This window comes from Cyprinus carpio, chromosome B8 (assembly GCF_018340385.1).
Source record: "Cyprinus carpio isolate SPL01 chromosome B8, ASM1834038v1, whole genome shotgun sequence".
NCBI lineage: Eukaryota > Metazoa > Chordata > Actinopteri > Cypriniformes > Cyprinidae > Cyprinus > Cyprinus carpio.
Genome location: NC_056604.1, coordinates 11,531,815 through 11,547,821, shown reverse-complemented (window position 1 = coordinate 11,547,821; position 16,007 = coordinate 11,531,815). Strand labels below are relative to the sequence as shown.

The window sequence follows — 16,007 nt, the reverse complement described above, 5'->3', positions numbered from 1 at the left end:
TGTTTTAGCACATGTTTTAATCACACCAAAGCCTGCTTAATTCCAAACGTCTTGCACACAGGCTGTTGTTTAGCAGCTCATTCTCTGTAAAACAGCAGAGTCACTGAACAGAGACTGTTTAGTCCTAATCCCTGTATGAAAGTACATTGATAGCCTAATAGTGATTTGCCATAATATAATCCATGCAAATGGAACTGAATATGATCATTTCAAATAACATGACAGCATGCAGGAGGAATAGAAACGATCACATCATACTTTAGGCTGCAGTTAGTCATTTATGTATAGCAAATATAACAGAATTGCAAAGTGCACCCAGTGATACAGTGATTTACACTAAAATACTCAAGTCATATGGAAAGCATATTTTTGCCATTTTGTTTAACAATGTTTATTTGGTCATTACATCCGGTAGCATGACATAAAAAGCAGCCGGTTTTTACTAAAAATAAAAATGGAGCCTCCGTCGCCTGCTTCTGCCCACGGTGACTCCTGGATGAGGGGTGAAGGGTGTGGAATTGGGTCAGGGTGGTTACGATGGGACAGGGGATCCAGGCTCCTTCCCAGAGTCACTGCTCTCACTCATTTGTCTCTTCATCACAATCTCTCGGGCAATGCAGGTCACCTGACCGTTTGTCACTGTGTAGGTGCCAGCCCTGCCAATCAATATCAAAAACACCTTGCATGTAAACCAGAACTCAAGAGCTGAGTCAAACCAAACACAAAACGGTTCTTAAACTCACTTCTGCTGGGATTCAGATCCAGTGAGTGTCCCCATTTGATTCTGCTTCCCAAAGAAGAAACTGGACCACCAGTGGCCAGAATCCTGTCGTGCCAGACCTGCCATGGAATTGGACAATGAACTTTACTATTCCTTTACACTCTTAAAAATAAAGGTTCTTCACAGCGATGCCATAGAAGTCAGTCAAAGGAAAGAACCATCTCTTTCTTACCTTTTTATAATCTGAATAACCTTCTTTCACCACAAAGTACCTTTTGTGAAACAAAAAGGTTCTTCAGATCTTAAAGGTTCTTTATGGAACCATTTAGACAAAAAGGTTCTTCTATGGCATCGTGAAGCACCTTTATTTTTAAGAGTGTACAATGAAAGCTGACTATATCTTATCACATCTTTGCGTGGATTTTAGGGTAGTAAGATGTTGAACTCTTCAGTTGATATACCTGGTGGGTGTGGAATGACCTCCCCAGTGTACTCCGAACTGCCACAGGAACTGTTGCTGGATGTAGATCCTATGCGCCCTACAACATATAAATATGTGTATATATTAAAATGAACCCTAATATTGCATTTAATGGATCCTGAATCCAAAAAGAATATTTAATTCACATGCTAATTATAATGTGAAAGAAAAACATTTACTCACTTCGGTAGTAATCATGGGTGGCGACAAGGGAACCGCCGGATGGAATTGCTGCCATTTTCCCCGTCCTCGACGTGTCAACCGTGTGAAAGATGGAAAGATGGTAGACCTGTTACAAAAAACATTCAGAAATAATGAGGGCTTAATCTGTCTGAGGATGACAGCTGCATGAGATCACAACAACACGGCCTTTTAAATACTAGGGCAGCTTGGAAAACACCTCAGGTAGGCAGATGCGCGAACAATCTGTGCTGTGAGGTTCCAACCATGTCTGGATCACACACAAATTTCTTCCAATAGGTTAACGGTGTTGGTAAGATGTGAATATTAATCAGTGCATTCAGAAATGAACTGAACCCTTTTGACATTTGAGACAAGAATGTTCCACTGAAACTGCACATCCATCCCTTCCTATTATCCTCATTCTGTAGAGTGTGATGTGATGATACTCAGCAGCTGTTCATATTTCCATATTCAGCGACCCACTTGCTTAGAACAGCCACGACCCCATTGCAACAAGCATGCAGAATAGCTCATATTTCATGACACATGGCTATCCTGTGTCTGCTCACAGTTGCTTTGAGAATTTAAAATATAGAAAAACAAAAATATATGGACTTCATGACATTTCCAGACTATAGATTATACTAAAAATGTCATGCACACAAAATAAGTGCATCTCCTTTTATCTGCATGTGAAAAACTCATATATAGGTAAGTTACGAATGTACAGCAATAATAAATCATAATAACACAGTGATTAAGTGATAGCACAGTATTTTAGTGTGATAGAGTAGCTTTAGTTTCACATCAACGACCTGTAGACGTCAATGTCAGGTTCCAGATGGGAAGAGGGATTTACCACGTGACCAGGATAATACCCTTCTGTGCCACTTTTAACAGACAAGACGTTTAAGTCACACTAGTGCTTTGAAAAGCTAACATGCACTGAAAGAAAAAATAATCTGTTATAGAAGTGTAAGTGCAAAAATACTACGATCACTGCCTTAAAGAATGCCATGTCAAGATTTATGCTTTATTAGTTGCAACTAGGTGACTTCAAACTACTTTTTTAAGAGTTTATCCATTTGCATCACCTCAGAATTACTGACATTGTTTAGTTGAAAATAAAAAGTAAACAATGGTTTTCCTTTCTAAACCGCCTGTTCAAAAAAAAAAAAAAAAAAAAAAAAAAAAAAAAACCCCAACAAACAAAACAACAACAACAAAAAACATAATGATAAAGACCTTACCTTTTAGTTTTGGTGAGTGCTGATGTTGGTAGTGCACCAAAAGCAAGGCTTGGTCGGGTAAACGCTAGGCGACGGGGCCCATTTGTAGTTTGGTTCTTGGGTGAGACCCTCCAAGGTCTTTCTTTCCTCTGATCCAAATTCTACTGCATGTAGTGCGCATGGACTATATATTACCTGAGTGACGATAAAGCCTGTCCCTCCCCGAGGGCGTGGCTTGGCAGCCAACTCAAAGTTAGGGGCGTTCCTTGTCTGTGGCACACGATGAGGGCGTGGTGTGTTCCCTGGCACGGGATTTTTAGGTCAAAACAATGTTTCACTGAAGCAGGACAACTATAGCAGATAAGCGCCGCTAATCAACTTAAATCGATATATCAATCCAAGGTCACGTGCCTTGTTTTTTTGTCTTCTATAGAAAAATGCTTAATGGCAAATCACCAATTCTGGAAAGAAAAAATATATAATAATAAAAAAACAAAAATACCAATAATATCTTCACATCCCTATATGTTTAATTTTTCAACTCTATTAATTAGGGTGACCATACGTCCTCTTTTCCCCGGACATGTCCTCTTTTTGTACCTAAAAAAATGTTTAAAGGGAGCACATCTTACAAGATCATATATTTGTCAATGAGCTCAGGATCTGTTGAGCAGCAAAAAGGCCAACTCCAGCATGGTCTTGTCAGTCATCGGACTCCGGCAGCTCTTCTTGGATGCAGGGTTGCCAAGTCCCTGTTTTTTCCACAGAGTTGGGCTACTTTTAATCTGTTGCCATGGATTGAAGGTTGGAAATATTGCAAAACTTAACTTACATTAACTGTTCCCTTCTGGTGGGATGACCTGCCCAACTCAATCCAAGCAGCAGAGTCCTAAATCATTTTTAAGAAACAACTGAAACACGTCTCTTTCATTTGACCCTATCGACTTGTTTTATTTTTATTTATTATAAAAACAAAACAAACAAACAACAACAATAAAAAAACTTGCTATGTATACTGTGTGCCTCCACTGTCCTCTTTTTGGAAAACTACAATATGGTCACCCTGTATTGATACAATTTAAATACAGACAGCTCAAATGAACACGGATGTTTGTCGCCACCTGCTGTCTGTTATAATTATTGACCATTAATTGTAAGTCACAAACCATGAAGTAAAGCTGGATGAAATGTAAGGTTTATTCTGAATTTAAGTGTATGCATGGACAGATCAAACCACAGAATTCTCGTTATTTCTTTGTCTTTAATTAACCCTGAACTGTGTAGTATGTTACAGCCACAAAGCATCAAACATGTATACAGTAGTAAGGACAGTATGGTAACATTCTCTTACAGATCATTGCATGGACAGTACTTCCATCAGCACAAAGAATTAAAAGAAAAATAATAAACTCACCAAAACATAAATGAAAAATGGATTTTCCATCACCTCACAGTGAAATTGACCTTTTGCCCACCACAAATATTACAATAATTTAATTCAATTATCTTACTTGGAAATATTAGCCTTGGATCTGATTAGTAATTAAACAATTTATAAACCCATCTTTTCACCAAATGCCTTTATGGTCATTGTTATAGTACTGTACTGTTTGGGGGGAATAGCTCGGAATTCGAATAGCTCAACTCTCAAAACATTTCTGCTAGAAAATATTGTAGGTATTTTTTGTTATTAAACTGGGGAAAACTCAAAACAGACAAGACAATAAAATAAATGTGAATTATTTAGTATACACCTTCAGAGATGATACACATCTGGTGCTTCAGTCTTGTCACAAGAAAAGCTTTAGCACCTTTTGCCCTGAGTAACAAGCAGGGTAATAATAACAAGTGCAATATTCATTGTAGGAAGCATGTAACCATAATAAAGTGGCAACGAAGCAGGCTGAAGAAGCCTGATGTGTTTTAGGACATTCTGAGTGTGAGCTGTGCAAAAATTTCACCTCTTCATGCTGATCGTAACAGACCATTTACTACTCAAGTGTCAGAGAAGCCCTGTTGTTTGACAAAATAAAATATTACAATAGATTTAAAGGTAATTCGATTCACAGAAGAAAATCTAACAGTCCCAAAAAGGGTTATCTGTTTTTTTACATTCTAATTTAAGAGGTTTTGTTTGGCTACAATGCATAATGCAAGGGTGTCAGTTGTTAAAGTAATCATTATCTCTTTGCATGTTGGCATCTTGGTTTCTTAAAGCATCGTTTTCTTTCTGTACATTCATTTGAAAGTAACTTAGCAGTGGAGAGACTGGAGTGTATTTGGGCGCAGCGTTATAGAAGGATCACAGAGATCAGTTCTTGGTCATGAGGTTGTGCTTCCTGATCAGAAAGGTGCATTGTTGCTGGTTGGTGAATGGTCGCTCTCTCCATTTGATCGCCCCATTACCTTGTACTTTGGGAGGAACATAAACTATTGTCATTATCAGCAACAGAAATGAACAGTTGTGCAAGAAAAAAAAATGTTTAGCAAGAACTAAAATAGAAACTAATCAATGGAGGGGAAAAAAAATGAAAAGCTCTAACCTTCATATTCTCCACCTTGTCCTCAAAGGATTTAAAGCTTGGCGAGTTCCTGAGGAGATATTTAAAAATTATTAATAACTAAAAAACTAGGTTGAGTTTTTTTTTTTTAACAGGCAACCTACAGTAAGATGTAAAGGAAAAAGTTGATGCAAACAGACATCTTTAAGACTTACAAAGGAAAAAAGAAAGGCTTTTCTACCCATTTAGCTGAAGCAAAAGAGATGTGTACATCAGGCGAAAGACAGTGTTCAGATATTAATATGCAGAGGGGAAGGGCTGGTACTTTACCTCATAGCTGGCATACTTAAAGAGTGACGCATGGAAAAGTTGCTACTGTAGAGAGCAGGTTGGAGACAGAGCGAGCAGGGAGAGTTAGCCGAGCAGACAGCATTAGCCGAGCACAAAGCAGAGAGAGAGAGAGAGAGAGAGAGAGAGAGAGAAATGGCAGAGCACAATGAAAAACTCATTAAAGCATCAGAACAAACATCTAACATCTCTATCACAGCCCTAGTAATTCAAGTTCATATGCAAAACTCTGATATCAATGACAGCATTAAAGGTAGATTCAGATACATAAGTCGCTTCACAGGTACCATGGAATGCTCTAGAAATCTTCATAGGTACAGGAGACCTCAAAAAGAAGACGGCTGCCATCAGTGCAGGCTCTTGTATAGCTCTTACCCAGAGTTAGAGTACGGCAGAGCCCTGAGCAGCCCGAACGCAGCAGTGTGGAGAAAAACACAGCAATAAACAAAAGAACCACTTCAAACCTCTATCAGAACACAGTACTGATGATATATACACAGGACAGGAGGAACAAGCTGTGCAAATACAGGTTGTAAAACAGGATGTTAGTTGGCACTACGGTACTGTTTAAAGGTTTGGGGTCAGCAAGATTTTTCTGTTAATTTAAAAGAAATTTAACACTTATTCAGCAAGGATGCATATAGCACAACAGTTTTCAACACTGATAATAAAAATGTTTCCTGATCAAATCTGCATGTTAAAATGATTTCTGAAGAGGAGTAATGGCTGCTGAAAATTCAGTTTTGCCATTCCATTTTAAATGTTTTCTTTTTTTCACAATTTTACAGTTTATACAGTATTTTTAATCAAATAAATACAGCCCTGGTGAGTATAATAGTGTTAAATTCTTACTAACCCCAATTTTTTTAACAGTAGTGTACGCATCAGCTTAGATAGTCAGAGAAGCAAAAACAAGTGTATGCACAGCAAGCATAATCACACAATTTGAAAAGTTATGCAAATTTACAACCTGTTTGTTTGGTGTCAAACCAGAGCAGAATGTCTCATTTTGATAAGCTCTGTTCCTTGACATGGTGTTCAAAACTAACTAGTTTCACTGCTAAACACCACAGCCATCTGGAGATCTCCCACCATACAAATACCTCATTATTACAGCTACTGACAGTCAGGGGCTGTTGGCTATTAGTCCAAGTCTGAAGACAGATGCCTGGCTAAAATGAGTTGAATATGAAAATCTTTTTCATGTTTGAATTAGTACGACCGGCCTATTTCAATTTAATATTGAATCAAAACTGACCACATTTTCTTTTTTAATGTTCTTATTGAGCATGATTCATCAGTGCACATTATTTCAAAGAAATTACTGTCATGTTACGACTGAATGGTATTCAGAAACTGAGGTGATATATTTTTAAAGCTTTTATCCATGTATTCTTGATGTTTTATCATAGAAAATATAAGGGCCATTTAATACTAACAGGACCAGACTGAAAAGAGGATCTGGACCCGGTTTTATTTTAGAATACTACTTTGAAACATGTCACAAGATCTTCAAACAATCAGTACATAGAAAATATGTACTAATAACTGATAAAAAAGTTTATGAGATGGAAGAACAAGGAAAAGAAAAAAAACAGTGAGAAAAGGTATGCGGAGGAGGAATGTATAGTTCACCTTATTTCTCCAAAACGGTTTCTGATGGCAGAGCCCATTGAGGAGAACGCAGCTGATGTCATGTGACCTGCCTGAGACAGAGTCTCCTGAGTCTTCTTATAGCTAAAGAGTAGAGAGACAGAAGAATTTCTTCTTTAAGCAGTTGTCAGATATATTTTGAACATACCAGTTGACACTGAACTACTGTAGCTGACAGCTCAGATAGAGAGGCAACTAAGAACCAAGACAGCAACAGAAAATTCATTCTAGAGGTGAATGGATCAAGAACTTGTCAACATTTTTAGATAAATAAAATGGCCATGCAGCTAAAGATTTAAGATTTAAACTAAACTTCAAATTTGAAATTGCTAACCTCTAAAGGTTATGGAGTTAACATTATGGGGGGAAAAACACAGTGATGTAAAAGCAACATGAAAGTAGTCTGTACAGTTTGTTCTCTGTATGAACTAGCATTCAGAAGTCTGGGGTCTGAAAAACTTTTCAATTTTTTTGAAAGAACTCTCTTCTGCTCACCAGGGATGCATTTGTTTGATCAAAGAGTAAAAACAGTCATTTGAAATGACTGTTTTCTACTTGAAAACATTTTAAAATGTAATTTATTCCTGTGATGTCAAAGCTGAATTTTCATGATCCTTCAGAAATCATTCTAATACGTTGATTTGGTGCTGAAGAAATGTTTATTATCTTTACTACTGTTGAAAACAGTTACACTGCTTAATATTTCTGTGGAAAATGATACAGTAGATTTTTAGGATCCTTTGATGAATAGAAAGTGTATTTATTAAAAAATATAAATCTTTTGTAACAAAAATGTTTTTAAAGCCACTTTTGATCAATTTAATGCATCATTGGTGAATAAAAAGATTCATTTGTTCTGAGATGACATAAGGCTGAATGAATGAAAGAATCTTGATTTTCAGGTGAATTAATCATAAAAGAGAACTAAAAGCTAACAGAACTAACTATCTAGACACCTGTGTGTCCATCTTTTTGCACCAGATGCTGCTGTCTGAATCTTATTGTACAGAATCTGCACCTGGATTGAACACACATTATCATCCTAATTACACACACATATACAGACAAGTGCACACGATTCACAAACACACACAGATGCACAACCATGTAGATAAGCACCTGTCCTTATTCAAAAAATATACACCCTTTTTCCACACAGTTCTTATAGTCTCTCAGATGTAATGTAATCTCTGAAGCAAACAAGTACACAGCCACAGAGAATCCCTCACACAATCCTCTAACGACCTTAGGTAAGGCTAAGCCACTTTGCTTTGGAAAAATCCCATCATGTGTTTTCAAAGTCGGCTTTCTCAGCACATGCCCCAAGCACAAACACTACACCCTTCCCAAACTGCACAACCTGCCCTTTCTATATAGTCTCAAGGTCTGAGATGAGACAATATCACAGGGCACTGATATCTAATTAGAAATGTCTGACAAGGTGGTTAGTGTAGCAACTATGGATTTGGGTTGATAACAAAAAAACAAAAAAAAAAAAAAAAAAACACATTTGACATCATTTATTTAGATCACTGTGCCAATTAAGAAGATCCCCCTAACATAATCCTCATTAAAATCATTCTTTATTAAATTTATAGAAAATCATCAAGAAGCTTTGTATCGGAGTAAAGACTTTGTGTCCTTACAGTCTTCTGATTTCTGATCTGATCTGTTTGACACCAGAGGGGTCTAAAGGGTCACACCATGACGCTTAGGAAAGTTTGTGCTAGTGTCACTGAGAAGCTTGTTGTTTGGTTTCTTAAACCATAGTGACATCAGTGCTCTCACAAGATTAAAGTCTCTCAATCTGAGGAGAAAGGTTTGCAACCTATTTCAGGGATGAAGTGCTGAGTTCTGCTTTATAGGTCTGGCCAATAATAAGAATGCATGAAGCATCATATTATAAAGGTATTACTTTATCGTGTATATTAATTTTAAACTTAACTTAATTTATTGGATAACATTTTATTTAACAGTGTCCTTTGTCACATGTGTTACATGCACTTAGAATAATAATAACAGTAAATTATGCATAATTACAAGCAACTAACCCTAAACCAAACCTTAATACTAATCCTATAGTATGTACATGTTGTGTACTTGGTTTATTTAATTGCATAATTACACTGTTACAAGGACACCTTAAAATAATAATTTGGTTTATTTAATTGCATAATTAAAATGTTAAAAGGATTCATTTTTATAATAATATAAAAATAAAATCCACACTGCAGTCACCCAATGCAGGCACATTTTGAACATTTAAAAATAAAAGGTATTAAATATAAAATAAAACCAACAAAAAACAAACTTACGCATCAGAACGTCCAATTTCCTCAAATGTGGCTGAAGCTGTAAGGTATCTATAAACACAGATTTCCATATTATTAACATATGATAAACATACAAAAGTTATGTTTCAATATTGTGAACTGTGCATGGTGCAACAAACTTATGGATGTCAAAACATTTTGACATCAGACCTTAAATTGATAAAAAAAAAAAATAGTAATAATAATAATAATTTGAAGGGCTTAGAAAGGAATGGTGCTGGACCAGAACACAAACCTAAACATTAAAGATGACAACACTAGAGTTTAAACATTGATCTGAATGCAAAACACAACCACCCAGGGATGTTGAAAAACTCCAAAAACAGGTTTGACTTTTCTTTTAAGGACTATGGTTTAGCTGTATAAAACCCTGCCTAGCACTAATATGTGAGCTATTTTTGTATATACATCAACTGCATATTACTGAGCACTAATCTCAAAATATTCTGCTTAAGAGAATCAAAAACCTTCCTCAATGTTACAAGCAAAGATGACAAAATAACCTTGAAGTTTGTTATTTTTTTCTATTATTTCCTCAGACTTTTGTTCTTAGTTTATTCTCTTTTTCTTAAACTTCCCAGAAGCTAGCCAGCTTCATTGTTCAAGTGATATAATCAACATTAATAAAACATATAGCTTGATACGTAAACTGCTTATTATACCTCTTCATTTTTAAGAATGAGATATATGCTGTCATAATATATTGGTAATTACAACACAATCTTTTATTTTATTTTCACTGATTGATTGATTTTTAGAAAGGGAACATAGTAACTCAGAGTCAGGAGTGGGGTCATGGGAAAGGCCACAAAGAATACAAATGAAAAAGAAACAAGAAGGCAGCAGGTCCACACCTAGCAAACAGAATCACAAGACCAAGCAACAACAGCCAAAGGATTGAAAACTCACAAATTAGATGAGGAAACTCTACCATTCAAGTCTCCAAAAGTTTGTGAGGTTCTCATATAACTAGAAGCAGAAATATAGATATATTAATGGAAAAAGGAAATTTTAAAAAGAGTTTAGCTCAGACGCTAGTAAAAGAACACCAAAGATTAGCTTCAAGAAAATAAGAATATTTGGTATATATAAATATCTTTATACTTTTATGCATATACATTACATATTGAAATAAAAAAATTATGTCCCATCATCGGGCACTGTTAGAGGGGGGTACAATGCTGTTTCATGCATTCAAAGTTGTTTACACTGTTAAAGAGTTGGATTCTAATGCTAAGCATGGACAAAGCCTCTTCGTCTGACAGAGTATTTCTGTGTCAAAAATTTTACTTCCGGGTTCGTACAAGTTTCGGAGAGTTTTTTTATTATTGTGGCTCTTCATGACGTAGATAAGGGTGGAGCTCCTTATATGGGCATTTCTCCCGGAAAAACACGCCCGCGCACGCATCGACCAGAGCGAGAGCGCGCCCATCAACAAGCTTCATCCGGTGGCAGTGTTGCACGGAACTGGCTCGGGAAGAATGCCTCCAAAGAAGTGTGTTTTTGGTTATAATGGAAAGATAACTTTGTTCAGCTTCCTAAAGAACCCAGCATTATGTAAACAGTGGATACAGTTTGTTTTTCCGGGACAGCAACGGAGTTTCACAAGCGTGTTTGTTGAACATTTTATAAACAAGGCCCAGTTCGACGCTGGATTTGCACATAGTTTGATACTGAAAGATGGAGCGGTCCCAGCTATAAAAGATCCCGGTCGTGATTCAGAAATGCAGACGGTAAGTGAAACAGCATCAAATGTCTGTTTTGTTGGCATTCGGCGCTCAAGTGCTTGTCACTCTTTAGCTCCGCCCACGGCGCGCCTCCAGGACCTCGGCTTTTTCCGGAGAGAATCGTACAGCTGTATCTTTCTTTTATAAATAAGATAAAACTAAAGACTTTTTGGAGATATGAAGGATGCAGTACTACTCTATAGGTATTCAAGATTAACATGAGATTAAGTGAAACTGTGTGTGTTATGCCCCCTTTAAGAGATTCAAACAGCACATGTATATAAACACAGCATGTGATTAGAAAAGACAGATGAAAGTTAAGGTGATGTTCAGTCAGAGTGGACAGGTTTAACAAACAGGAAGTACTCACGCATTGGAGCACTGAACTTCATGCCAGCCTTTGGTGAAGTTCTGTTTGATTTCGGAGAGGGGACCGATGCCAAGTCTGCGCTTGAGCTCAGTGGCGTGCCTCTCCTTCACCACAAGAACCTGTCTCAGTGTCTGAATCTCATCCTCCACCTAACACAGAAAAGTACAAGATAAAAAAGCAGTGAATGTTATTTTTTTAAATAATATTTGTGAAATAACTGCCTAATAAAAACTGTACTTCAAATACCAAGAAAACCAACTTTTACATCTGAGCTGAATTCTAGCAAAACACTTAAAAGGTGAGATGAAAGTAGCTTACCACAGCATTATGATCAAAATTGTTAAACAATTCAACCAGTTGAACATGTTAACTTACAATTGAACAAGTTAAAACTTGTGGCTTTGACAAGTGTGTTTTTAGGATGTGGTTAGGACAGTTACTCAGACTATCAAAATAAAAATACTTGAAAAAAGTTTAAATGCATTACTTTACAATAACAACTATATAATAACAACTACTTATATGTCTCCTTCATTTAATTGAATTTCTCTTGTTGATAAGAAACACCTAAGCATCTGCAGCTTTTGTACACTGTAATGTTCATGGCTTGTCTGTGCTGAAAATCTAAAGGTATGGTTCACCTAAAAATAAAAATACCATTATTATTTGATCATATTTCATGACCAAGTGTTCACTTTTTTTCATTGACACAGAAGCAAAGTAGAAGACCATGTTTTAAAGCTATCTTTATTTTTATGCGTTGCCCTTCAGATGCCCACAAATACATGTTCACTATGAGATCAGGGGAATGAAACTAAATTTTCCCTGGTGGCCCGAACCACCCTAAAAGCTAAAACCCTGTGAATGGCCATAAGTGTGACGGTGGACTGGGGTTCATGGTGGAAGATAAAGTCTGTGGTACCTTGGTGAGCTCCACCTGTATCTCTTCTGCCTCCTCCTCTGTCAGGCCTGGCGGTAGCGTCCCTCCACTGGTTACACCTGTAGATGACTTTGAAGAGCCTATAGACGAATAAAAAAAATGAAGGATTCAGGGCAGAAGAGCTAATATACTGATACTGTGGGTCTTCACATCAGTGCCACAGATTCAGGGGTGTACATGAGGGGCCTTATTCAGACAGTGATACCAAGAAGAACTACAGCTGTTTCTTTTTGTTTAGAGTAGTTACTCTAATTCTAGTTTTAAGTATCTCCAGCTAGGTCAACACTACACTGTCAGGCCGGTGTAGCAGTCGATTCCGGTCCCCTCTGGAATTTCTGTTTCCACTCGACGAAGTGTGTCTGCTTAGTGGGTTGCCAGGTCAGCATAATAAACCCGACCAAATTGTTAATCAAACTTTGTCCCAAAGTAGCCAAATTCCACGGAAAAAAAGACTGTGGATTTGGCAATGATGCAGCATGCAAATACACCAAAACACATCTGTATGTATGAAAAGCAAAAAGGGACAAACGTCTTGCAACACTGCAGCATAGTAAAATTATTCTCACAATGTGATTTATTTTATTTTATTCACCTCACAATTGTTCCTTTGTTTTTGTCTTATGTCCGAGTTTTTGCAGTTTAATTTTGCCTTTGCAGATTAATGTAATCTGTCCACGCTGACGTCCAAACTCAGGGCATAGGCTATTACAGTTTCCATATAGAGCAACAATACATTTTTATTAAAGGGATAGTTCACCCCAAAATTTAATTTTGATGTTTATCTGCTTACCCTCAGGGCATCCAAGATGTAGGTGACTTTGTTTCTTCAGAAGAACACAAACAAAGATTTTTAACTTCAGCCATTCCAGTCTCTCAGTTGTGCAATGCTTGGCAATGGTAACAGAATCTATGAGAGAAAAAAAAACACGCACAGAATCCAAATTAAACCCTGCAGCTCGTGACGATACATTGATGCGTAAAGACACAAAACGATCGGTCTGTGCGAGAAACAGTATTTTTATAGTTTTTTTTTTACCTCTGATTCACGCAATGTCCAAACTCTTAGAACTCTTGTGAACGCTCTTCACAGTAGCAGAGACATCATCATCATCATCATCTTCTTCTTGCTTGCTTTATGGCTGATCGCAGACTTATAAGTGCATTACCACCACCTATCTCTCAAGTGGACCATTGACACTCCTGATGGAGATTGTAGACAGAGTGTTAATGGACCATTTGAGAGATAGGTGGTGGTAATGCACTTATAAGTCTGTGATCTGCCATAAAGCAACAAGAAGATGATGATGATGCAGGCTGCTGTGAAGCGCATTCACAAGAGTTCTAACAGTTTCGGACATTGCGTGAATCAGAGGTAAAAAAAAAAAAATGATATAAATACTGTTCAGTTTCTTACACAGACCGATCGCTTTGTGTCTTTACACATCAATGTATCGTCACGAGACGCAGGGTTTAATTTGGATTTTTCTGTGCATGTTTTTTTCTCTCTCATAGATTCTGTTACCATTGCCAAGCACTGTACGACAGAGACTGCAACGCCTGAAGTTAAAAATCATAATTTGTGTTCTACGGAAGAAACAATGTCACCTACATCTTGGATGCCCTGGGGGTAAGCAGATAAACATCAAATTTTCCTTTTTGGGTGAACTATTGCTTTAATATTCTATTTGATTAATCTGTCTACCTTCTTACTGATACAGTGGAATATATTTAATCTGAACACTTATCCAAACGTTATTTTTTTCACAAGAAATCCTTGCATACAAGATGCTAGTGTGGAACATAATGTTGTAACTGGCATACAATCTCAGAGTGCACCACATGAATCAATCAATCATTCAAAATAGCTCAGTTATAAATGAGAGAGATGACCACAAAATGTTGTCATCTGAATGACTGTTCTTGTTGGCATGTGAAAGCAATGGATCCAAACCTATATGAGGAAATTCTAAACTACAAAACTCTAGGTGTTTATCCATTTGTCCAAAAAAAAAAAAAAAGAACAGAAATATTTCATTTGCAGACGTTCCTCCAGTTTCCAAGTTGATGTTAAGCAAGTGATAACTCCTCTACACTGACAATTTTTCTCATAGTGAAGTGAGGTATAGTGATACACCTTGGGCTGTTTCTCAATATGCTATTTTAATTTTAAGGTGGACAAGCCTCTGGAACTGCTGGGCATGGATTTAGTGAGGTTGACTGTTACACAAAATAGCCTATGCTATTCTGAATAAATCTGAAGCAGCTGTGTCTCACGGAATTCATTTCTTTTACAGGTTTGGGGCACCAAAGAGAATTCTTACTGACCAGGGAACAGAGCCTGTTAACCAGGTTTGTAGTTTACTGAATGAAAGAAAGAAAGAAGAAACAAAAAATCAGTATCCATGAACATTTTCATGTGTGCACAGGATTCTGATTTGTACACAACATTTATGGTTCATTGTATATTTATTATAATGTATGTTTTGCACAAAACACACAAGGATTTTTTTAAGCTTTCAATGCACACATAAATACAACAACAGCAAGACCTATAGTAAAAAAATAAAATAAATGATCATAAATTAATAAGTATAAGACAGTATAAAACAGAATAGCCAAAGCCTTAAGCATCACATTGGAATGGGTAATAAATATGATTGGAAATTAAATTTCAATATGAAAAAACTCTTATTAAAACTATTTTCAAGTTTCGGAATAAAGACGGTATTTTGAACCATTTGACTTGCATACATCCAGTTGTGCTTCTCGCGCACGCTTGTTCTGATCGTACGTATGGTAACTAGGCAACTATGCAAGAATTGTAGTATGGTTGCGTAAAGGGAAACATTCCGAGGGGAACAGAATCGGCTGCTTCACCGACCAGCACTGAGACACGTAATGTGCAGACAGTTTTAGCACACCCAATTAAAGCCACTACAATTAAACCCACAAAACACATTATTAATATCAATAATATTCACGGTTTTCCTATAGGGTACTCTCTTAATAACCCTTTAAATAGGAGTTGTTTTGCACTTTTTTACTAGCGCCACCCACTAGACACGCATCTTTACTGCACCTGCTCAAAACACAAACAACTCAGCCACAGACGACACTTACCGTGCTCAGAGGAGTCCATTTCCGATAAAATGATCAAATAAAATATGTTGAAATGTGTTTAAACATATGTGTATGCGTATGTCTTTTGGTTTGTTTTGGGTTGGTTTGTTAAAAATTTTAGACTAGTCTCCAAGTTTAACCAGCGACGAGCTTGAGCTTCCGGAACGCCGGATATGACGTCATATGCTACGCTCACTTCTATGCTTCTATGCGCAGCGAGTATCGAACTACGTTATTATGGGTTAATATCTTAATATTCATTGTTTAAAACACGAACAATCATTTATTTATTTATAAGTACCAGTAACCAAATCCTTTTACAAATATAGATTTGGTTGCTGGTAGGCTAGTTATAAATGATTATTTTTCATTGCACTTTCTAATATTAAAATGTAGGTAAA

At 36.8% G+C, this 16,007-nt stretch overlaps 2 protein-coding genes across 8 annotated transcripts; both read right to left on the bottom strand.

Moving 5' to 3' along the window:
- Nucleotides 1-258: 258 nt before the first annotated feature.
- Nucleotides 259-2,792, bottom strand: LOC109095279 (pancreatic progenitor cell differentiation and proliferation factor A-like). Of its 2 annotated transcripts, none has more exons than XM_019108967.2 (5): nucleotides 2,636-2,792; nucleotides 1,386-1,491; nucleotides 1,183-1,260; nucleotides 744-840; nucleotides 259-656 (listed from the first exon to the last, which is right to left on the bottom strand). In XM_019108967.2, exons 2-5 carry the CDS (start codon nucleotides 1,438-1,440, stop codon nucleotides 533-535), a joined length of 354 nt encoding a protein of 117 aa, XP_018964512.1. In that variant the 5' UTR covers nucleotides 1,441-1,491; nucleotides 2,636-2,792; the 3' UTR covers nucleotides 259-532. The 2 variants fall into 2 exon arrangements, with proteins under 2 accessions (XP_018964512.1, XP_042585601.1); XM_042729667.1 differs by having other exon boundaries at nucleotides 1,386-1,493; nucleotides 2,639-2,790.
- Nucleotides 2,793-3,855: 1,063 nt separating this feature from the next.
- On the bottom strand, nucleotides 3,856-15,663 carry tpd52l2a (tpd52 like 2a). 6 transcript variants are annotated; one of them, XM_042729660.1, is made up of 9 exons: nucleotides 15,607-15,663; nucleotides 12,469-12,566; nucleotides 11,547-11,695; nucleotides 9,432-9,479; nucleotides 7,099-7,200; nucleotides 5,839-5,862; nucleotides 5,446-5,490; nucleotides 5,158-5,206; nucleotides 3,856-5,026 (listed from the first exon to the last, which is right to left on the bottom strand). In XM_042729660.1, the coding sequence occupies exons 1-9, from the start codon at nucleotides 15,623-15,625 to the stop codon at nucleotides 4,958-4,960; spliced, it is 603 nt and encodes a 200-aa protein (XP_042585594.1). In that variant the 5' UTR covers nucleotides 15,626-15,663; the 3' UTR covers nucleotides 3,856-4,957. The 6 variants fall into 6 exon arrangements, with proteins under 6 accessions (XP_042585594.1, XP_042585600.1, XP_042585598.1 ...); XM_042729666.1 differs by lacking the exons at nucleotides 5,446-5,490; nucleotides 5,839-5,862 and adding an exon at nucleotides 10,359-10,418 and having other exon boundaries at nucleotides 15,607-15,651; XM_042729664.1 differs by lacking the exon at nucleotides 5,446-5,490 and having other exon boundaries at nucleotides 15,607-15,651.
- Nucleotides 15,664-16,007: the final 344 nt, after the last annotated feature.